A 24,322-nucleotide genomic window follows, 5' to 3' on the forward strand; every position below is an offset into this window, starting at 1 on the left:
AAATGGACCAGCTGTTAACACAATCCAAAGGGTTATTCCTCATCAGCTGCTCCATTTCAATAAAGTAACAATCTCTTTTTGTGACCCATCAAAAGCCAGTATGTTAGCTTCCATAGTTTGTGTGCTAATGCTTACATTGCAGCATCTAAACTTTCAAAGTCAGTCTTGGTTTGGGTGAGGCTTTGTGTGGGCAGCATTGTGGCTGCTTGGTTCCGAGTCTGACAGATGAGGAGAGCCAGAGGTCTGTGCTTCAAAGGCTTCCCCCTGCGATCTGCTCCCATCTCCTGCCACTCTGGACTCCATTCCCTGCGGGCACAAAGTTGTGGCTTCCCAAGTGCCTTCCTGGACAGAAGCTGGTAAACTGATTGGTGCAAAGCAGGTTTGTGGAAGCTTGCTGCTCCCGACCCTTGCAGTGCACTGTGCATGCCCTGGGCTTCTCTGGGACAGATTCCAAAGGAGGGGCAGCTGCTTTAAGTCTCCAAGTCCAGAGGCAGCAACTTATCTCGAAATGCCTTAGGGAAAAAAAATCTTTTCCAGTCATTTAGATACTGTATTCATTCTGCTGAAACTGGTATGTGTTCCCAAGTGCTTCTCTGCCTCAACAGATGCCTCCTAGAGCATCATTTTGTACACTCTCTAGGGCAGGAAGCCTCATTTCCCTCACTTCTTGGAACTTCGTGCGTGTTTTTAGATAAACAGGTAATGATTCATAAAGATGAGCCACTTTGCTTCTTTTGAAAATATTATTGCCTGCTTTGATAATTAAAGGAAACAAATAAACTACATTTTATATGGAAAGAAAGAGAATTCTTTCCTCTTCCACCCCTTTATCTCAGGTATGCTCAGTAATTGCAGCTAGGAAGAATTTGCCCTAGGAAGATCTCCCATAAATCTAATTAAAATAGACTTGTATCGTTTTAAAGCAGTAACTCGCTGGTGCATCTAGTTACGAGCACCCTATGACAAATGGCATGAATCCTCTGAAAGACCTGGAAGCTGGGAATGGAAAAGAAGCTGAGCAGCAGAAATGAGAACCTCAGAAATGTCTCCTGGAAAGGCATCATCTTACAGGGCAGGGGAATAAGTGGACAGTTTGCATGATAATTGCAAATCCCTGCAGTAAGATTTGAGGCTTAGAATTGCTCCTCTCAGCACCATTGATCCAAGCTCAGAGTGCTAACAGCACAGTTAAGTCGTGAACTGGTTTTTTTTCTGTATGTTTGAACCTGCCCCAAACTTCTCCCTGGCTGATAGCACACACATGCACAGCAGCTCAGCATTTGAAAATGCATCATCACTTACTGCATTGCTCTACTATGAAGTCCTTCACAAGGAGGTATGTTCTTGAAGGAATAGGAGGAAAGCTTTCAGTTTTGCTTTAATATACCATATTATGCACTTCGTATTGAAGTCTGACGAATGAGTGCTGATTTAGAATTCCTTTTCACTTCCTGCTACAGCTCACTCTATAAATCAGATAGGACCACAAATTGGGTCAAGAGAAACAGGACTCCAGAGCCTCATAGAGAAATGCAGTGGGGGAATTAGCGTCACCAAGTCTCACGCTCATTTTTAATATTTAGTTACATTCCAATGGAGTGGAGTGGAAATAAAAATTCAGATTAATATTCAGGCAAAACTGTGAAAGATGTCTCTTGAACTACATAATACTTGAAATTTTACTGGAAAAATATGATCAGGGTAAAACAGCGAATAGCTAAAGCTTTCCAATTGTTTGAGTAATACAAGTAAGCAAGAGAATGCTGGGCTTTTTAAAATTAAGTGTATGGTGGTTTTCCTTAAGAAGTAATTTAGTAGGCTGTAGACTTAGGGTCAGCTTCATGAAATAGTGTTTTCAGGCCCAAATACCTCCACTCTGTGGCACAGTGATCCTCTGGAGAATATAGAATGAAAAAACTGATGTACTGCTGTATCTAGAGATTTCCAAAGAAAACATCAAATTTATTGAAATGTATGCAAGGAAAACACTGAGCACCTTTTTTTCACTGTAAAATAGGCTAGCTTCAAGAATTCTGAGGGAATTATGGCTCCTTATTGAATTATTCTCCTAGAGTTTTTTGTTTGTTTGTTTTTTGTAAGGAATATTCGAAACATACTTTTTATCATATAAACAATCCAGCAGGACTGTGGATGTCAGTGAAGCCAGTAGGGCCGCACTCACACCAGCAAAGGTGAGCACTGCTGGGCCCCTCTTCCACCTTAAGCTACCACTTCAAAAGACTGAATCCCCACATTTTTCTCAGAGTCAAGTCAACAGGAGCTCCCATGAGCAGCCGGTGTGATGTTCTGTGCATTGTCTGCCTCACTGCCAGACATCACAGCCAACTTTATCAGAAAGGAGCTGGCAGCTAGCTCCTTGTTGGATAGGATGCGAGGAAGGTAATCAGCCCTGTGCATGGACAGAGGGTTCAAGTTGTAAATGCGTGCATGGAAGAAGCAGGGGTGTGAAATTCAACGTCTCTGCTAACAGTCTTGTGTGCAGTGAATGTCCCTCCAGTCCTCGAATCGAGTGCCCTGCTTTTGTTGACTCTGGGCACTGGGGTCCTGGAGCAGTACTGAGGGGAACTTGCTGCTCTTTGTCAGCGAGAACTGATAGACTCTATAGACTACATAGAATAATTAATAAGAAAAGAGAAAAGCAACAAGAAGTGGAAACCCATGTAAAAGCAAATCAAAAATATTAAATGTCCCTAATTGGTTGAAGGCTGTTGCATGGCAACTGGCAGAACTATATACAATATATTGTTTGTATGTATTCTCTTCGACTCTTTCGCTCTGTTTCCCATTCATCAAATTGTCTGTTCAGACTTCAAATAAATAACTGTAACAAAAAAAAAGCTAAGGCAGATTCTTACAAACTAAATGACCCTTTCAGACTCCAAAAGCTTGAAGTGCTGGAATTTTTTCCCTGAACGGGTCAAACACTGAGATATTAACAAATCATTTTGTCCAACTAGCGATGAACTTCAAACACACAGTTACATGCATCCAGAGGTGAAATATCTTCAAAGAATACAGCCAGCCTGAATGATGAACATCAGTCTGCCAGCCTGCACAGATTTACACAAGTGCTTACACTGTTAGGCATTTCCTGTACTCCCATGATTTTTTTAGTGGGAACTGTCAAGGCTTACAAATGGACAGTTTTCCTTGCATTTCCTCTCAGCTCTCTGTAAGCAGTCAGGCAGACGCAAGGCTCACCCTGGGCTGCTCATTGTGCACTCACAACCTTGGAGTGGGAGCTCTTTGCAGGATCAGCAGGACGCAATACGATGCTGTGATCTTTAAGGACTATAAAGAGCTATGTGGGCAATTCGGCACACTGACAGCCAAGTGTTGGTGCGTCTCAGCTGCAGGGACGGTGGGACCTATGCTTAGTGAAACCTCGAGGTCAGCTATGGGCACCCCTTGTCCGATGCTATGCTTCCTGTGGTCCTTGTGAGCCTGAGCTGGCTATCCAGCAGCTCAGCCTGACTCCAAGAGCTTGACAAGCATTAGCATACACTTTGATATTCATGTAGGTAGGGTATGATACTGCAAGGATAAATTAAGAGGTGGCAGGTCTCTTTTGGTAGTTCACGTTGTGTGGGGCTGTGCTTTATACTCAGTGAGCTCCTGACTTGTGAAGTTCAGTGCATTTATTATCAAGTGTGGATGCTGCCTATCTCCTTTTAATGCTTAACATCTTGAAGATTTAGAATGTTATTCTCTACTTGGGTCCAAAACCAGATCCTGCTTTTCCCTGCCAGACAGCATAGTGGGAAGTTGGGAACTGTTTTATAAAGCTTGATGTGAGTAGGAGCAGCATGCAGGGGCCTGGATTGAGACAATGGAGGTGGGGTAGGCCTCAGTCAAAGTAAGGTAGTGTGATCCTGGGCTGATGGAAAGGATGAGGAAAGAACAAGAAATTTTGAGATATGGGGAGGAATTGCAGTGGATATCTTTGATACAATTCTTGAAAGAGAAAGGGAACCAAATCCTTTTCTCTCTGCCGGAAACATTCTCTTGAACTGCAAAAAATCCAGGAACACCTCTGTGGTCAGATGCTGGCAGCAGCAGAAGGCAACAGTATAAAGCAGCACTTCAGTTTCTTAGAACACAGTGAAGAATTAATAACAAAGGCTCGTGCAGCACACGTTCAAAGATTAATGCTATAATAAGAAAGCAAATGTTTGCATAGGTAGTTCAGTGAACAGTTAGGATATATTTTGCCTTACATTATTTTCCCCTGAGAGCATTTCTTCCTCAACGCTTGCTTTTTTTCTCTTCTGATTAGCTCTCTTACCTGTCCGTGCTGTACAGCTGGAGCACATATTTGGACAGCTATGTTCAATCTGTTTTGGAATTGCCTAAGAGCTTGACTAAATCCTTCGATCTCTGTGCACAGCCAATGAAATAATGTTCTTGGCTGCACAAATCAATTGATAAGAAGTTTGATTTAAAGATTAGGAATGTAAATGAAAGGAAATAGCATATAGGTCTGCCTGTTTCTTTTTAATGGGTTCCTGCTTACCCCCCTAGCTGTCTATGCGCATTATTTACTGTAGCATTGTGTAGTCTCCAAGTTTGCATAAACCAGTTTAATCACTAGGACTTGCACAGAGTGCAGTGGTGCCACGGCCCAGTGAGATCCCTTTGAATGATGTTAGTGAGGAACGACGGTGCCATTTATTACCAAATTTTATTGATCGGGCCTGCATTTCTCAGTTGCTTCCTGAGACTGTAATTGCCATGGATGTGCATCATCTAAGGGCACCTCTGTCTTACGTCCTGTAAAGCTACATGTTGTATCATGTTATAGGGAGGCTGGTCTTTGGTAAAATCTTTGAGGATCAGTGTCCGTCTTGAGGGTGGGAGCCTTTTTTGGAAATGAAAGCTTCAATTTTAGAGAAAACATGGGGAGAAAAAAGAAAACACAACAGAAAACTCTGGACAGAAGCCTAATTGCAGTGATGTATTTTTAATATGTTCCATCTACCTAATGATATTCATGCCCTGTGGAATAATTTACTGAAAATGAAGTGCAACACTAAATATTGTATCTCTGTGGTGTTAACAGTCTTACATCCTTGACTGATTAAAGGTTTAGGAAATGCATTTAAAGAGTTTTGGGCCACAGTGGAAATGTGTTGCCCAAATACCATGTATTAACAAGATCGTCAGAAGGAGAATCCCAAGATATGTAGGCACTAAATTGTACTCCCTTATGTTTTATAGATGCATCATTTTGCATATGAAATGTTCTCTTTCACGTGTGTGTCACTGTCACTGGTACTAATTAATTCTGAAGCAGTTGAAACTAAGAGGAGAATGATGTCTGAATGTGTTGCTGGAAAAAATCACTCGACTTTGATGGAAGGAACTGAGTTAAAATGTGCAAAACTGTGAGAAACAAATCTGACATCTCAATAGAGAAGTGGATGTTTTCCATTAAGCTTGCTAAATCTGCCTTTCTCAGAATACCCAATATAGTCTTTTACGCTCTTGATTTTAACAGGCTTTATAACAGGTTTTATCAAACTCCATCTCAACCATATAAATATGTAGCTGAGATATCTAAAATATTTAACAGATGTAGAACAGTGGAGAGAACAGCGTACAGCAGAGGATTGGTCCAAGTTAAACAGCTATCGTGGAATTTTAGATGTTAAACACAGATCAGAAGATAGATACTATCCTTCACTGTACATAGGCTGTTCTAGCTCTTGAGCAAGAAATGGAAAAAACTCTCAACTAGAATCTTACCTTTGAAATGAGTAACCTGAAAGTGCTTTGGTTCTGAACATGCAAGCTTCATTCACTTCATAAGAGCATGTGAGCTTAAATCCTGCTGTAAATACCAGGTACACCTCAATTTAGAAGATACTACGCTATACAAACTTAGTTCTAGCTTAAAAAAGTTAATGACAACAGCAACTTCGTATAAGACTTATTTCTGCCATAGCTATGGTTACATGTGGAAGATAAGGTCAACATGAGTGCTTGCTGCCCAGAAAACCAGCTGTATCCTGGCCTGTTCCAGAAGCAGCATGACCAAAAGGTCGGGGAGGTGACTGTTCTTCTCTGCTCTTCTTTCCACCACCCCTTCAGCACCGCCTTCAGCTCTAAGGACCCTCAGGCAGTAAGGAGTTGTTGGAGTGGGTCCGGAGGATGGCTACAGTAATGCTCAAAGGGCTGGAGAACCTCTCCTGTGGAGGCAAGCTGAGGGAGCTGGATTTGTTCAGCCTCGAAAAGAGAAAAGTTCTGCAGAGATCTCATTGCAGCCTTTCAGTACTTACAGGGCCCTACAGGAAGGCTAGAGAAGGACTCCTTCTCAGGCAGCATAGTGATAAGACACGGGGTAAGGGATTTAAAGTGAGAGAGAGAAGGTTTAGATTATATACAAGGCAGAAATTGTTTATTCGGGGAGTGGTGAGGCTATAGCACTGCTGCCCAAATAAGCTGTGTATGCCCCATCCCTGGAGGTGTACAAGGCCAGCTTGGATGGGGCTCTGGGCAGCTTTGTGTGATGAGAGGTGTCTGTGCCCGTGGCATGAGGATTGGAACTGATCCAGGTCTATAAATATCTAAGGTGTGGGGGGCAGAATGGCGAGGATGGACTCTTTTCAGTGGTGAGTAGAGACAGGACAAGGGGAAACGGCTGGAAACTGCAGCATAGGAAGTTCAACACAAATGTGCCTAAGAACTTCTTTACAGTGAGGTGACGGAGCACTGGAACAGGCTGCCCAGGGAGGTGGTGGAGTCTCCTTCTCTGGAGATGTTCAAGACCTGCCTGGATGCTGACCTGTGCGACCTGCTGTAGGGAACCTGCTTTGGCAGGGGGTTGGACTCAATGATCTCTGGAGGTCCCTTCCAACCTACAATTCTGTGATTCTGTGATTCTGTCTGGAGAGGTTTTAAGGTCCTTTTTCCAATTCAAACCATTCAATGATTCTGTGCATAGGATTTATATTAGATATGCCGAGCAGACTGCCATGGTGGAAGCTTTGCAGGGAGACAAGGAGGATGGACAGAACCAGGTATATATATGAGATCAAGCATAGAGGGAGGAAATTACCCTAGGGTGGTTTGAGAGCAAAATGGACACATGAACCTCAGGAAGCAAGGCAGTGATGAAGTGAGGAGTTGGGATGGAAGTCTGAGAAGCCGTAGTGTGTATGTGTAGGATATGTACAGCTAATCAGAAGGATCTTTTTGGGAGAAATTTAATAGGAAGAAGGGAGATTTCACAAAAATGTAGCAGAAGAAGTAACGGTTGCTTCAGTCAATTATCCCTTCCTTACAAATTGAATAGAAAGTAAAGCCATAACTTGCTCTGCTGACTGTTAATCTTTGTGTTAGATTGTTACAAAGACAATGCATGCGTGATGTATTATTAACACAGAATTCAACATTTATGACAGTTTGCTGCTCCTTGTGAGATAAATTCCGAATTTTGACAGTAATAATAAGAATTATTATTTGTCCACTTTGGTGAGAGCAAATCCTTAGTAATTTCTGAGTCTTTCACTCCATCAAGAACATTCAGAGAAATTTTAAACACAGGTATTTTAGAAAAAGGCTGCTAATGTAAAACACCAACTGCAGGTCCAAAGAAAGGATAGGAGGGCACTCCAAAAGTAATGCCTCCTATTTATTTCCATTGAAACTACGACAATGAGCACATAAATACTGTTTTATAGAGCAAACCCTCAGCTACAAAACACTATTTTTCAACATAGTCATCACCATTAGGTATGCATTTCCACTAGCAGTGAACAGGAGCCTGCATGCCACGCTTGTACAAATCTACTGCAGTGGAGACATTCAGTGTCGATGTTGCCACTACTGGAAAGCATCAGTCACCTCACTGTGCTTCATCCTCTGTTTGGTCTCTGTTGATTCAGTACCTGCTGATGAATTTCAGTGGGTGCCATTCTTTTTCACATTAATTCAATGCCATGGCTTTGCTCCAGTCACACTTCCATGTCAGCCACCATTCTGTCAGACTGCCCCTCTGCTGCCATCTGTCAACAATGCCAGCATGACAACAATGTGGTTGTTCAACCTGTGCTGCCATCCCACCAACATTCACCGCTGATACAGTGAGCCAACATCATACAACAGGAAGCACTGCATTTGGAGATGCCCTTCTATAAAAAATATAAACTACACTCTGAGGCACGAAGTTCACTTGCTCATAATAAAGTGCCTTTATTTAGGAACTATGAGAAACTACTGAAAGGAAAATCCTGAGACAAACATAATGCCATAGCTGAATAATTATAAGATTAGAAGATTTAACATCCACTGTTGTGTCTGCTTTCATTGTTCTGTTAGCATTCCTTCTTTCATTTCCCATTGTTAAACATCTAAACATTGGTTGCTCTAATGTATAACATAAGACAAAACATTTATTCATTACAAGACAAAGAATAGCTCATCAACAAAACACACACCTTCACAAATAGATCTGAGAGGCACAACAGATTGAAGTAATTAAAAGTTTCTCCCAAGCACTTCAAAACACAGATACCTCAGCTGTGAGTTTCATATTAATCCAACCTTCCTTGAAGATAAAATTCAAGAGGAAGGTTCTTCATTATGGTTCAGTATTGCCTTTTCTTTAACAACAAACATGTGAAGTGAATATGAATTAGGATGCAATCTATTTAAATATTCACTGTATGATTTGCAGTATGTGTCAGGATATATCTCACTATGAGTAAAACCTGTCAAATGAAAGGGGTCAAGAGGAAATTAAATTTATAACATGGGCATAATTAAGCACCATTCCCTGTATTAAAATCACAGCTTTTTGTCAGCTGTTTATATACCGTAGAGGTGGTGAGATCAGACTTAAAAGACAAACCCAGCATTCAAACAAGTAAGCCTGTCATCTATACAGTAATGACAGAACAAAAAGAGGGATGGGAGGGAGAGGAACATCTTTTAATTATTATAATTAATCATGTTTATTACAGAAGTAATAAGGGACCAGCTAGGAATAGCCCTCAATTGTGACAGTAAATCCAAGAGTAGGCAGTCCCTGCACAGCTTATACTCAAAGATGGGACCAGGTAAAGCTCTGGGGAAGGTGTCATAAACCACAACGGAGAGCTTTATAGAGAAGGTAGATCTTAACGCAATTTCCATAGGGCTCTTTGTCTGTTTCCCTAAATAAGTTGATCTGGAAGATCATTCTTTCTGTATGCCTTTTTTGTGTGTGTTGTGGTTCAACAGGCAGGTAGGTCAGCACCACACAGTTGTTTGCTCTTTCCCCTCCTCCCAGTGGGATGGGGCAGAGAAACGGGGGAAAAAAAAGTAGAATTCATGGGTTGAGATAAAACTATTTACTAAGATAGAGAAATGAAAATGGGCAATAATTATGACTATATGTATGTATATATACATAAATGTATAGATGCACAAATGTATATAACAAGTGATGCACAAGCAATTGGTCACCACCCCCAGCTAATGCCCAGCTAGCACGTGAGCAACAGAAGAGTGACATGTGAACTCCCAGCCCCTTCCTCCCATGCCAGGGACTCTTTCATGTCCCAGTTGGGTTAGTCAGTACTGGTGTGCCTGGCTGCTGCATGTGGCCAGCACAGGCTTGGCACAGTGGTGCCTGCATCACTGGGGAGGGAAAGGCTGGCGTCGTGCTGGTGACATCTGCTAGGAATGTAAATTTTCATAATCTCCATGTGCCATCCCTTCTTTGTGTTTCATGATTTGTGGTTATGAAAATGTCCAGTGCAATACTGAGGCTATGCAACGTGATTGCTCACGCGTGTGACTGAGAAGACAAGTGGGTGGGAATGTGCCTCTGTTTGCTTAGATCGTCCTTTGTCGTAACAAATAATTGTATCTCCCTGAGTTGGATGTGAACATGGAGTGTTTGAGGGGTTGAATGTACAGTAGGCAGGGCTGTTCCTGAGTTGATATGGAACTGAGATGTGCTGCATCTTGTTCGTCGTTTCACTGGTAGCTCAGCATCAGGAAAGAATGCTGATTTGGTTCAATGTTTGCAGTCAATTGTAAAATCCTGTATTTCTCATTTGTAGCATTTTGTTTTGAACAGGTGTATTTACTGGTTCTTGCTGCAGTTTCAGCCATGATTAAATGGAAGCAAAGCAGGACATGGGTACAAAATGCCAGATCATGACACGATCAGACTGATCGCATTTCTTCCCTCACACAGAGGAGGCTGAGCCAGCAGTGGGCCAGGCCTGATGTTGCAGGGACTCTTCACAAGTAGAATATGGACTTTTCTGGAGCTGTCTTAATCATTCCTTTCTGACTTTTCTTGGCTACATTTCTGATCTGTAGGGGCAAATTGCTAACTATCTCACCTACGAGTTTCTAAACTGGGGGGAAATGTGTTCGTGGTCAGTGGTGAGACCATGGTTGATTCCTTCTCATTTCTACTGAGAAACATCTGCAGAAATAGAGAGTTGTTTAAAAGCTGGGGACAGCAAACAGGAAAAGTAGCCAAGCTTCTTTCCTCAGAGGCCTAGGATGAGAGAAAGAGGTGAGGTGACCCCAGTGGTCCTTTGCAGACCTTCAGTGAGTTAACAAAAGAAGGAATGGATGGGAGAGGAGTTTCCACCTGTAAAACGTGGTAATTAACATCCCAGCAGAAATGACCAAGAATCCTCATCCTCAGCTGAGTTGGTGACCATATTTGGGTGGCAAAGAGGGTGTTGTTAAATGAGAAAAAGAAAAAGAGATCAGTGGGTCATGCAAGCAGTGAAGAGCAAGGGGGATCAAGTGCACATGAACTAGGGAGCAAAAGCACTTTACCAAGAAGGGGAAAAGCAGAATAGCAGAACAGTGTTTAGTGAAAAACTATCTGTCTGTCTGTGGTAGCTCTCAGGCCACTTTGCTAGGACCACTTGCAATGGGTGTTAATCACCTATTCCAAAGTAGCTCTCATTATTGTAGCAGAGAGAGCTCTGGTCTACACCTCTCTCACCTTCAGTAGCATTGATGTCTTTTTGCATCTCTTGAACACAGCTTGAAATTCAAGAACTTCAGTCTACAGAGCAGTTCAAGAGAGAAATAGAGAATGTTTGATTTAATTTTAATTAAACAACAAAAAATTTTTTTTATTACCTGAAAAACTTCAGAAATTTCAGGGTAGAGACTTTAGTGAAAATTATTCTAATTGATTAGGTGTGAATTTAGTCACTTGAAAACATTCTGGAACAACAAGTAAAGTTCCAAGTGTAAAACAGCAGGACGGACGAGTGTTTCATGCATGTACTGAAACTGCTGAAATGATTTCTGCGGTACGATGCTTGTAGCACAGCTCTAGGCTCTATTCTGAAAATCTCAGCCCTCTGCCTGGAAACAGCAGTTCCTTTATACAATTTGAATAAGATATGCAGAGAAAGTTTCAAAGCCACTTACATGTCAGGTAAATGTGGACCAGTTCCCAGTCCTGAATTATAGGTACGGTGCAGGTAGAATGCATTTTTTTCAGTGCACCATGAGAGCTTTTGATCTCTGTGGTGTGGATTATCTTGTTAGAACCTTTTGAGAAGGCAAAAGGAGAAGCTGATAGCCCACAAAGACCAATGCATTGACCTTTTTCTATTTAGTGTGCCTTTTCCACGCTTGCGTAGTATTTAAACCTGTGATGAGAAAGACAAAACAATCATTCCTGCCCTCCTGAAATGTTACCAATGATCTGCCAGAGCTGTCCATTTGCCACTGGATTTTAACATGGTTTCATAAACAAGCACAGCTTACACAGTTGTGCTCTAGTGTGTCCCTGTCTGTCAGGCTTACAACTCTTTCTATATATTTTTAATCCTGAGCTAATTTTATCTAAACGCAACAGATTTTTAATTCCATGAGCAGAGGACAGTCTGGTGAAAAGACTGTACTGTGAATTCAGTCTTTGCTGAGACATGAGAAAACCTTCGTGGTTCTAATACCTTCTGGTTTCAGGTATATTCATCCCAATCTCTTCTTCCCTTTTTAAATAGAAATGACTTAGCAAAAGCATTCAGTCATACATCCTCACATGTTACCGTGGGATCGTAGCATCTGGAAAGAGGGAATCCTTTATTGTCAAATTCATGCAACATGAAATTATTTGTTTGTTTCATTAAAGCACCTGGCTTTCCCAAATGAAACGGTCTGGGTTGGCTCTTCACACAAAATCAATTGGAACAACTCACTGCATTCAGCTCACTGGTTCATAGCAGCACAGGCTGCTCTGTTTTCTTCTTCTGTACATACGTGTCACCTTCGGAATAGTATAAAAACTTTAGAAATGTGATGGGATTTCAGAGAAGTCCGATGGCAGTGAGGCAGCGTGATTGTTTACATATTTTCCTTTGGGTTCCAGTGGTGGTAGAAATGTTAGCTTGAGTAACGAATAATTTATGATTTAGCTGCCAGCATCAGTACATCTTAAAGGAATGACAGGTGTTGTTATTCATGTTCTTAACATGTTTTCTATATTTTATTCCACATTGTATTTCAGTGCTTGGTTGCTGGGATTTAGAGTAGAGGAGACTAAACAGAGCACGGCTTCTGTCATGTTTTAACATGAAACATCAAATGCAGAGCCTGAGTCCATTGAGCACTTCCAAATAATGAGAGACTGATGTTCACTAGTCTTTCCAGTGAAATGTCAAATTTCTCATACTATGAAAATGATCTTCACCAACATAAGCTTGAAAGCAGATAATTATCCAAGAACATGAAACAGAATTAACATGCACTGGAGCATGTCATGAAAATTTCCTTCAGCAAATAGAGTAATTGCTGTCTCAGTACAAAGCAAGGAGAAAAGTTAGCTCTGTTCTTTTGATGATGTAGAGCAGCCACTGTTTACTTACTTAACTCATGAAAACACACAGCTTGTCAGAAGGATGCCATTCAAGGACTGATGGAGTGCATCCAGCCTCCTGATTGCAGGCACGTCTCATTTCCTCATTCTCAAGTCTGATCAGACAGGAGATTCTTGGTTATTATTAGATATCTAAAACCTGATGAGTTGGAACTCCTAGTCAAACAGTGTGTTTGCAAACTATGCAAAACCCCAGTAAAAAAATAACACATTTTTTGAGCCACGTTTTGTCTTCAAGCACAACTGAGATGCTTCATTCTTAGTCTAGAGGAAAGAGTGGATGTCATTGGATAGGTAGACATAATCTGCCCATACAGAAATCAGACAAGCAAGGAAATAACTAAAATGGCTAATAGGAGACATTCTGGTTTGTGATTTTGATTTTATAAATCAATTTTCTAATATTAGAAACTAGCAGAGCATAGAGACATAGAATAGAAGCCTGGAAGAGACCTGCTGAAATCACATGCAGCTCACTGACACCCTAGGCAACTTTTCAGTTTTATTCAGCCAAATCTTGCAAATACTTGAGGATTTTTGTTCCCATCTTTCTCTTGGTAGAGTACTTGCACAATGATTAACTGACATATAAAAAGTTTGCTTCTCATCTTTATATTTCTATGTTAGTTGTATTCTCAGAGATCTCTCCACATTTAAGGGAAACATTAAATATATTCATAGTCAGCAATCAGATTATCCCAGTCAACCATTCAGAGAAGTCTCTCTCTTTTTTTTTTTTTTTTTTAAATTTTGGTCATTTCTTTAGCCCTTCTGTGAAGTCAACGCACTTGAAACTCTCTTCTTCCGAAAATGGAGAAATGATGTCTGAGGTAATGCAGAACAGGATCCTTTGTGAGAGCACGGGTGATGACTCTTGATGTGTCTGGCTTGGTGCCTTGCTATCTTGGTGCTGCTGAGAAACAGGTTGTTCATCTCCTAGCTTCTTGCCCTTGCAGAGAATTGCACATTCCAGTCCTAAAGCAGTATTACAATTATTACAAAGAATAAGTGCAGCTCCAACTTGTGATATCACAGTCATCCATCTAATATGTGCATGGATGCCGCTCTCCACATCTGTGTCTAGAGATGTTGTAGCTCATAGTTTTTTCACAGAGGGCAACAACTGCTTTTGGCACTGGCACTCCTAACAGCCCTTTGAAGGTTTAGTGCCAAAAATCCCCTTTCCCAAAAATGAACTGTTTGGCAGAGCCAAAGAACTGTCTCGATGCAGCTCCTGCGTACTCTTCACCAATAATGGCATTGTTTATCTTAGATTTTTGTTACAATTGCCTTTAACTTCAACAAGATGCAGGAAGTCTCAATGTAATGAGAGTTTCATTAGCTATATGCTCTATTTTCAGACTATACTGCAATTCAAAAAGCAGAGTTCATTTTTGGAGAAGACTACACTAACTACCTAAAAGTGAAGGGAGTGCCTTTGGCAGGGACTAACCCAGATGTATGTATTAGGCACACCAAGCACTGGGTGAGTAGGGGCTTCTTTGGTGTGTTACATAATACCAAAAATGGACTGATTTTCACAAAGTGAGGTAAAATGTGAAGGAGAGATATCTGATATCTGCTTGCTTCCTTGACCTGCCTTACTAAATTCAAAACAAAACGTCTTAATGCACTTTAAACAGCTGATGTGCTTGGTTAAAAGAGATCATTAACTAGAATAAGCCCTTTTTTATTTGTGCTTAGTTTACATAATTCACAATTAATACCTTCCAGGGAAGGTATTAGAAATCTAAACTAGCAGCTGTAACTGCAGTATAAAGAAGGTGAGTCTGAAAAAGTCTGTGAGAAAAAGTTTCATGTAAAAAATAGAGGAATGATTGCACAGAAATGAGGCATTTCCACAGAAATGCTAGGAAGGTATTTGCCTTGTAGGAATTCAGGTGCAATTTCAGAAAATAGCATTTCAGTGCTGTAATTGTTGGTGAGGGAGGGTGTGGGAATGACAGAGCAAAGCAAATAAAAGCACCAACTGCATCAGCTTGGGAAAGATGAATAAAGTTGAAAAGCAAGTCCTGGCCTTCCCAAAGGTAATGCAGCTAATACTGAAGCTGCTTGGAAGCACAGTAGGAGAGTTAGTGAAATAGTTAATATATTTTGAAGGAAAGACTTCTGGAATGAAGTAGAAAGGGAAAAGCAGGAGGTAAAACACATTAGAAATGTGTGTGTCATTCTCCTTATGAAGTGGATTTGGTTGAGAGTTGAAGTACACAGAATTGCACTCATCATTCTGCATGCTCTTCATTGAATGACTTAAACCAGAAACTAGAGTGGAGATACACTGGGGCAGAGGAGGTATGGGGGCTGTTGGTCCCCATTTTGTGGGCACACTTGTGTCGTTCATGCTTTCCATGTGGCACTTGTGCTTTCCATGTTTCCATGTGCTCAAACAGGGCCTTCCCCATCAATTTGCACACCAGCAGCATTGGCATAATGAGAAATACAAATCTCAGTGCAAATAAATACAGGGTACTCAGGCAAAAGAGAAAAGCATAAAACAAAGGCATCTACCACTACTGGTCCAATTCCCAAAGTGGAAAAGGTCTGGTCAGGAGAGATGGGAATACAATTCAAAACCATGGTAAATCCTTGACCATGCTGCATGAATTATGCATAGCTGCTGAATTAAATTGTTCTAATATCATACAAGTGACTTGTAAAGCAAGATTTTTTAAAGTAAAGGTTATTATATGAACCTGAATAAATCAAGCAGAAGGAAACCTTGGTGGTGTCATTTCTTCCAGAAGGTTAACTGTCCATCTTCATCTAAAAAAAGGATCCAGGAGTTGCATGAAGCTACCTCATTGAGTTATACTGCTGTCAGAAGAAGTTAGAAAGCAATAATGCACTGGAGCTTCTGGATTTCTCTGAAATGAAAACAGGGGAAAAACAAACCAAAGAAACTGTCAGAGAAGATTAAGACAAATAAGTTCATTTGGCTTATTTATGCTGTAATATATGAACGCTAGATAACGTGTAAAGAAGGAAGAATAGCAACTGCCAGATTCATTCAGAAGGAAGCAAAGAGCATATGTGGAGGAAAATTAACCATAAATGCTATCTCAAAAAAAGGACCTCTTGGAAAAAGCACATATATGGCAATTATGTCTCAAATCTGTTGTATTTGTTTTGCGAAATGACAGAACATCTGCTCAGTCACAAGGCCCCAGTAAAATGCAGCTTTATGCCTAAAGCAGTGTGTCAGTCCCTCAGAAAAGATGTATATAGAAAGAGAAAAACAAAGGAGCATTGTCTATTTCAGTTGTAGTCGTTTATGACCTAATAATGCTTTTGAAAGGACTTTTAGTTTTATTTTTGAATAAAGAAATGAATGACAGGACTGCGTCATTTACGACTCTTTTCAAGATTAGGCTTTGTGCATTATTTGGGTGGAAGCAAGCAAAGTGCTTTGTTTCTGCAAATCATGTTTATGTAATTGAAGTACATTTTAGAAGACTGCTTCTTAGCTTGCAATTTCTAACTTCAGTTTATAATAAGCACTTTCTGTCAGATATATGTGTTGACATGAAAACTGGAAGGAAGCTAGGTTTTAACTCAAAACTCTCTTTTCAGAGAAGAAGATTCCCACTGAAATGTCTGCAGAAAACTAATCAACAAGTTCCTCATTAAACTATTATTATATGGGATTTGTCTCTGAATATTCCAAACACACAGCTTTTAAGTGATTTTATTCAAAAAGTGTGTTCTCTTATATTTTCACTGCCGTATTCACTGACCTGAAAATCCTAAAACTGTGATGCAAAATACAGTTTTAAAATCTATCTTCTGACAAAATTAATATTACTCTACAGTTTACAGCAGTACTGGGACTGATGTTCTTTAATATCTTCATCAATTATATTGACAGTGGGATTGAGTGCAGCCTCAGCAGTTTTGCTGATGACAGCTAGCTGAGTGGTGCAGTGATGCCTGAGGGACGGGATGCCATCCAAAGGAACCTAAGCAGGCTGAGCAGTGTGCCCAAGTGAACCTCATGAGGTTCAACAGTAGAGCACAGCCCTGCTGAGAAGGACCTGGGTTGTACTTGTGGATGGCAGCTGGACAAGAGCCAGCAATGTGCCCTTGCAGATCACAAAACCAATTGTATTCTGGGCTGCACCAAAAGAAGAGCAACCAGCAGGTCAGGGAGGTGGTCCTGCCCCTCTGCTCTGTGCTGTGGGGCCTCACCTGGAGCACTGCATCCAGATGTGGAGTCCTCAGCACAGGAGAGACATGGAGCTGTTGGAGCACAGCCAGAGGAGGGCCACAGAAATGATGCCAGGGATGGAACAGCTCTCCTACAGGACAGGCTGGGAGAGCTGGGGCTGAGCAGATGGAGAAGAGAAGGCAGGGGGAGAGCTGAGGGCAGCCTGTCAGCATCTAAAGGGGAGCGACAGGAAAGAAGGGGACAGACTCTTTAGCAGAGTCTGTTGTGGAAAGGGAAAAGGTTAAATGGTCAGACTTTTAAAAGAGAGCAGATTTAGATTGGATTTTTGAAGGAAGATTTTTATAATAAGGGCCGTGCGGCACTGGCACAGGCTGCCCAGAGGTATGGTGGGTGTCCCATCCCTGGAGGTAATCAAAGTCAGACAGGATAAGGCTCTGAGCACCTCTCTGAGGATGTGAAGTCTCTTTAGATGATCAGGAATACCTGTGCTACATCATTAGGTATTAATAGGGGACCACTCTCATAGGACTTCTTTCTTCTCCATGATACCATGTCAGTAAAAAGTTGTGTTCTTTTTTTACTTAAGCTAGCGGCCTTTGCTGGGGTGAATAAAATGCATATGTATAATCTCTGTCTGACTCAGAACTGAAACAGATACTAAATCTTTTCCACAGAAAGACTGTAAAGTTTCTCAGAAACTCTTTAGAGTCTTATGAACCTGATCCAAAAGCTTACAGTTCGGAAAAATTCTGATTCAAACTAGTTTTCAGTTGGGCTGTGGAAATTTTGCCAAGCTATTTACACAAGCTTTTCATGGGTAAGCAGGACTGCCTTTCAAATATGCCAAAAACTTGAAGATTTAGATTTTAAGCTGTTAGGACTGCAGTATCTTCTGGAATCTTGAGCAGCAAATACCTTCTGCATTGTGAAGGTGAAGACACAAGCTGCAGTGCTCAGCCTGAAATCCATTGCAGTTGTTCAATCGAAGCATCAATTCTCAGCCCCAAGGTAGGTCGCTCCCAGGCTGGAACTACTGAGCAGAGTTGCCAGAGATGGTTGGATTGCATTACGCATCAGCAGGCAGAGTGTAAGTCAGCAAAATATAGCTTAAGAATAGCTCTTAAAAATGTAAGTGCCATCATTGATTCCAGTCACTGCTGTCTGCCTTCCAATCTGGGGAAGGGATTGCTGTGTGCTCTGTGGCTCTCTGGGGCAGGCTGGAAGCTCTGGGGGTTCTCTCTTCCCCTAGGAGAGTTGTTTGCATGTTTCAGCAGGTCGTGGCTGTCTCTGAAGAGGCCTTGAACATGGATAGCAGTGTTAGAGTGTGTATTAAGGACATTCCCTGTCCACAGTCATCTTCCAGACCTTGTAGAGCTGAAAAAAATGTAAAGGACATCTTTCTATTATGATTTTTCTTAGCACCAGCACCCTATTTGATCCTGACACAGCCTGTGCTGTCTCAGTGCAGTCTCAGGGCTTTGAGAAGGGTGTCTCTGATTCTATGAAGAAAAGGAGAAAGGCTAGTATACACGTAGCTGTCACACTGAATCAGTGCTCTCACTAACATCATGGGGCAGTTGTCAAGGGACAAATGTTCCTAACTCACACTGCTTCATCTCCTGGAATGTGTTTATTTATGTATAAGCCAGTATGTGTGCACAAAGTTGGGCTCTGGTTCGTTGTTCTTGGTTAATGGTAATCATAGATCCAAAAGTTGTTGATGGAAAAATCATTGAAAAGATTTGGGAAGTGCTGTAAGAGGGGGAAAGGTAAGTAGGTTGCACTGGAGCTGGTTTTGAGCTGTGATATTGTGCTTCTGCACCAGAGTTCTGTCTAATTTGGCCTGCCTCCATAGTGGCAAGCCAAGGAAGATCTGGGTCAACTTTGAATAGCAAAGGGGAGATGCAGGTCTCAACTGTGTTTAATCTCTTTTTGTTGTGCAGGCCTTAAGAACACGGAAGTACGTGAAGTGCTGCAGGTGCGCCGTGTCGGAAAGCTGAGCTTTTCTTGGTCTTTTTGCAGAAGTGGTACACACTTGGTTCAAGTATTTACTTGTTTTGGTCAGGGATCAGATTGAGCCATGAACACTGAGTGAAGTAAAATTTTTGAGAAGAAGATTGCCTTAACAGGCAATAAACATTTCTGCTCTACTGGCAAACAATCATTAAAAACCTTCATTAAATATTACATCTGTTCCATTCACCACTTAGCCATTTCTTTTCATTCTGAAAGATTATAACTAAGAATGAATGACTGTTCTCTAATACAGTGAGGACATGAGAAATCTGTGAAAGAACTGAGTTATCTTTCTCCCTCGTAGGCAAATTTTTCTCATCGTTTAACAAAATATTGTTTTGTGTAGTCATGACATCAGTCAAGATACCAATGAATAGCAAGGCTCAGCATTAGTCAACTTGTTTTTTTAAAAAACAGGCATGCAGTAACAATTAAACAGTCTCTGATGCTCTTTCCCACTGAAATCCATACCCTATCCTCTCACTTACTGATCTTCCCACTGCAGTGCAAAGTGATTTGCATCTTCAGAGTGAGCAAACAGATCTTTTCAGTGAAAGGGTGAAAAAAATCCTCAGTTCTGCCATAAAGAAGTTGGTGTCTGTAAATCAGGGTCTCTGCCATGCTCTACAAGTTCTCCAAGCACTTATCATCCCCGGAGTGGAGGATGGCAGCTCAAGGCATCTGAAGAACAACAAGAATACCCCAAAGAGCTTCCCTTTGCAGAGAAATGGCTGCATTCGCTGCCATCCATCCAGCCCAATTGTGTTAGTCTATGCTCCAGTTCCTGCAGCTCACAGCCCATCTCCTTTTTAGTGTGAAATCTGCTTGAACCTTCAAAGGAAATACATTTTAAAATATGTTTCCCTCAGCACCAGAGATAATCACATTTCTCTGGGCTAAAACGGATCACAAAGTCTCAAATGTATCAACAGCACTTTTCTCTTTTTCGAGAAAAGTGTGTGATAGAGGATATTGGGCAGCTCTGACCAGCTTCAAACAGTGCTACAAAGTCTTTCAGTTTGGTTAAGATATACTGGTGTAACAGGAGTAACAGGTTTTAACCGTACCTTGTCATGCCATGGGGCAGAGCTAACACAAAGCTGATGTGGTGTTTACAATCAAAAGTTGGACGGTAAGTGTTGGGGGTCCTCTGTGGTGGATATATTTTGATGGAGTAGTCTTTTATTCCAAAAATGCAAAAATACAGTACTGCTAGAATCAATCTATAATGTGAGTAGCAGTTCTGGAGAGAATGTGAACATGCTTGTTGCTTTGTAAACCCAGCAATCCAGCTTGGTCACTAGAAGCAGGAGCTTTTGATTCTTTGCTCTTTCATTTTAGCTGGATGCTGAGAAAGCAAAATTAAAACTGGAAAGATGGTCTTCCCGAGATCCTGGCAGTGGGGGAGGAAGAAGTGAAGAGTTGGAGACAAGTGGGGACTGTGATGATGAGGATGGCTGCCAAGGATCTGGTGACAGGATTCACACAGCAGGTAAGTGCATTTTCTGTGGACACATACAGAGTTTAGAAATTCCTATGTGTCACAGTTAGGTGGACAGAGCTAAGGCTTGCAGTGCTCGAGTTACTGACAAATTCCTATTGAATTAAAAAAATTTGAATTGTAATACATGCACAACTGCAGTAGAACTAGAATGGTACAGGTAGTAATGCAGAACAATTTAACACTTGTCCTGCAGATAAGACTTAAATTGAGAGTGAAAAATCTCTGCAAGGATCTGTCTGGATCATAGAAATACTGGAAAATCTTTCCTAGATCCTGTGGGCACTTCAAATAAATAGAATATTAATGCCCGTGTAGACTGCACTAAGTGTTAACATAGATGTTGATTGATTGCATAATTATACTGAAGGATGATCCAAAGAGAATTTGCTGAAAGTATATGTTCTTGTAAAAATACCTGAAGTACTGTTTTAGTGGTATTGAGCAGCTGGATAAAGATTATCCTGGTATAAAATGTTGCGATAGCCTCAGATATGTATTCTGCAATGTTTATTCTGGTAAGTACTTGACTGATATGTCATCAAGCTTGGAATCAGCATCACAATCTAACTTCCACCAAAATATTGGCAATTTAATAGGTAAATTCTTACTGTAATAAATCATCAAGAAGTGCAGTGTTTTTTTCTAAACAGTTGAAATTACTTATATGTCTTATCTGGAAGTTCTGATTCATATCAGGTCATCAAAGTGTAATTGTATTAATTATTGATAACTTATGTAAATGTATTTTCATTTGAATGAACAAATATGTGAAATACAAGCATAATATGTGTTGAATAATGTGTGTTGAAACACAGTGCTCATTAAGGTGAGATAAAACACAGGTGAGCTTTAAGCTGCTATTTCATGCAGCACAGATAAACACATGCCTGTCGCTTATCTTTTTACCACTAAGTAGAGTGAAAGAAAGTATCCCATACTCATGTAGGACTCACAAACTAGATCTGTATTCAGGAATTTGGTTGTTCCTGGTGTGAGTATTTGTTCAGGAAAACCGAGCTTAAGCGTGTATTCTGAAATATGTGCAGAGTGTCAGTTTTTTTTACAGTACCAGGTTATAAATACCTACAGTATGGTATATGCTGTTGGGCTGTATAATCAAGGTAAATGAGGTATTATTACATAGACATGATTCTTAACATTTTTAAGTAGCTGTGAGTAACAGATTAGGTTGGGATTTTCACTGCCTATTCACCCATATTTTTGAACAGAAGAGCTTTGATTTGCTTAGCTTTTTTTTTTTTTTTTTTTTTTTTTTTGGTTGTGTTTTATATATGAGCAATTAAAAGATTGCTAAGTATTTCAGCCCCTAGAGATCTGTGAGTGTAAATACTATAAATAATGCACTTTCCTCTCTATGTGGTATGATACAAACAATAGCCAGGTGCAAAGTACTCTTTAATGAACAATTAAACTATAAATACACTGCTTGGGGAGGATGTGTGTGCATGTTTATGCACAATGGTAGATTTCAGATGTTCAAAAATAAAAACCTGAAAGCTTTCAAGACTAGGCTTGCTGCTGGTTTTAATAATGGTAAATAAAGGAAATGCATAATGTCTCTTTTTTCCTTTTTGCTTGCAATCTCTTTAAATAAAACATTCTATGTTGATATCATCCTGGATTTAAAAGAATTATATTTATACAAATAGCTGTTTCATAGTTTAGTAGGGTTTATATCCAATTAAAAAAGAAATCACAATTAATTGTAGAAAATAGTATTGATTCATAACAGTAAGAATATTTCATTGTGCAGCAATAGTGCTTCTGTTTCAGAATTAGCTCTAAAATGCTATACAGTGTACAAGCCACTAGCAGTAAATACGTTTGGCATATCTGGATACAATTAAGAGATAAAATGGAGTAATCTCATTATAGAACTTCTTTGCTGTAATAGAATGTTAAAGAAATAAACACTGGATTGGATTAGTTGCATTTCCTCTTGCTGCATGTCTGTAAGATGATGTTTCTCATTGTATATCCTGTGAATTTGTTATGTTTCCTAAACTTAAAAGCTGTCAGTTCATCTGACTTGTTCTGTAGAAGCGGAACATGCCAATACTGGCTATTCTGTGTTCACTTTAAATGCACAGTAAATTGAGACGTGAGTTGAGACTAAAGCTAAATCGCAAATAAAACCCTGATGTGAAGCTCAGAAAAGTCAGTGGGAATATTCTTACTGACTGCAGTGGTCTTGGAGCTGCGCAGTGCCACCATCTCATCAGTGAATGCTGTAACTTGGAGTCACATGCTGGAACAAAAGGAATAAGAAGGGAATAAAAATCCTTTCAAAACATAGGCTTTTTGCCAGAGCAATGATGTTTTTAACTAGTTCATGGAAAACGGAAAAGAAGGAAAACAATTATCAAATTCTGAAATACTGGGCTCAGAATCCAGTGCAAATTTCCTACATCTATAATGTCTTTGAAACCTATACAAAAATGAGACTTACAATTTATGTGTTGAGTTCTGCTTTAAGCGCAGCAAAAGATTCAGGATCATTTAAAATAGTTTCTGAAAACATACTGAACACTTCCTTCCCACCTTCCTGAGAAAAAAAATCCTTTTGACAAGAAGTTGGCGGTTTTGCCAACGGCAAGGCTGCCATCACCAAAACATCTCTTCAGAACTACTGAAAGATCCCTCCGGACAGGGTACGTTGCCATCTCTACAGTTTGCTTTTTCCAGCTACTAACAGGGAGTCTGTCTTGTAGGTTTGGAACTTCAATGTGCACCAGGTGGAGTGGCTGTGTGCCAGCCAGGTGCTCAGTGTGATCCCTGTCCCTATTTGGTGTGCATTGTATGCTGTGCGCACACTCTATATTCAGCGCACCTTACAATGGATGTTAAAGTCTGTGTTTCAGTTCCTTGTCTACACTTCTGTGCATATTATTTAATGCTTTTCTTTGCTTTTTTTACCAATAAAACTTTCCTAGACAAAATCATAATTATCTTAAAAAATCACCACTTGTAATCATAGTGGGCTGCATTATCTATCCTGTATCATATGTGCTTATGCGATTGATTTCACACAGACAAGAGAGGCACCCTCTCCAGAAGCCAGCAGCCTTTCAACACGTTAGGTGGGGTAGGAGGTACTTGAGCACGTCAAGCTCTGTCAGGCCTTACCAGTTATCACAACTGTCCCTTCTTGGGGAAGGCTGCAGAAACATTAGATTTCTAGCAGATCCATGTGCTTGTTGGAAAGTGGCAACTTTTTAATGACAGCATCTGTTAATCATCTTTGAACAAAGCTTTGTTAGAAGAGATTTAAGAGGAACAAATCCTGAACATAGATGGTGGTGAAGTAGCTGTGCAGTTTGGATCACTTTAGTCATGCAGGTTTCTGGGCGGAAGTGCAAAGCAGAGGCTTGGTCTGAGTGTGTGATCGTGTAAGCATGGTCTGATGTGAAGTTCAATCACAAAAGAACTCACAGAATGATGCGAGGGCCTATTCTCAAATAGGACTGTGCAGGATGCTCAGCAGTGTGCAAGGCTCAGCACAATGCGGGATCAAGCTGCTGCACTGTTTACTAGGGGAGGGATTAGCATCCTGCAGATCATTAAAAGGTGCAGCAGCAACAGATTCATGTTGTACCCTACTTCTCCTCTCTTTAATGAAAAGGAAAATAAATGCTTCAGTCTGATCAGTAAGAAGTGGGAAGGAAGTCCCTGCAGGGGATTTCCCACTCCCAGCTGTGCTGCACAGCTGTATGTTGTTAAGAAG

General features: G+C 40.7%; 1 protein-coding gene across 2 annotated transcripts in view; it reads left to right on the forward strand.

The window, feature by feature from the left end:
- Positions 1-24,322, forward strand: part of LOC128082687 (glypican-5-like) — a 366,543-nt gene that overhangs the window by 254,933 nt on the left and 87,288 nt on the right. For both annotated transcript variants that reach the window (XM_052687113.1, XM_052687114.1), the window contains one exon: positions 20,415-20,565. In XM_052687113.1, coding sequence (XP_052543073.1) covers positions 20,415-20,565 — 151 coding nt within the window. The remainder of the gene's footprint in view (positions 1-20,414; positions 20,566-24,322) is intronic.

This window comes from Tympanuchus pallidicinctus, unplaced genomic scaffold, assembly GCF_026119805.1.
Source record: "Tympanuchus pallidicinctus isolate F22 unplaced genomic scaffold, pur_lepc_1.0 scaffold22, whole genome shotgun sequence".
NCBI lineage: Eukaryota > Metazoa > Chordata > Aves > Galliformes > Phasianidae > Tympanuchus > Tympanuchus pallidicinctus.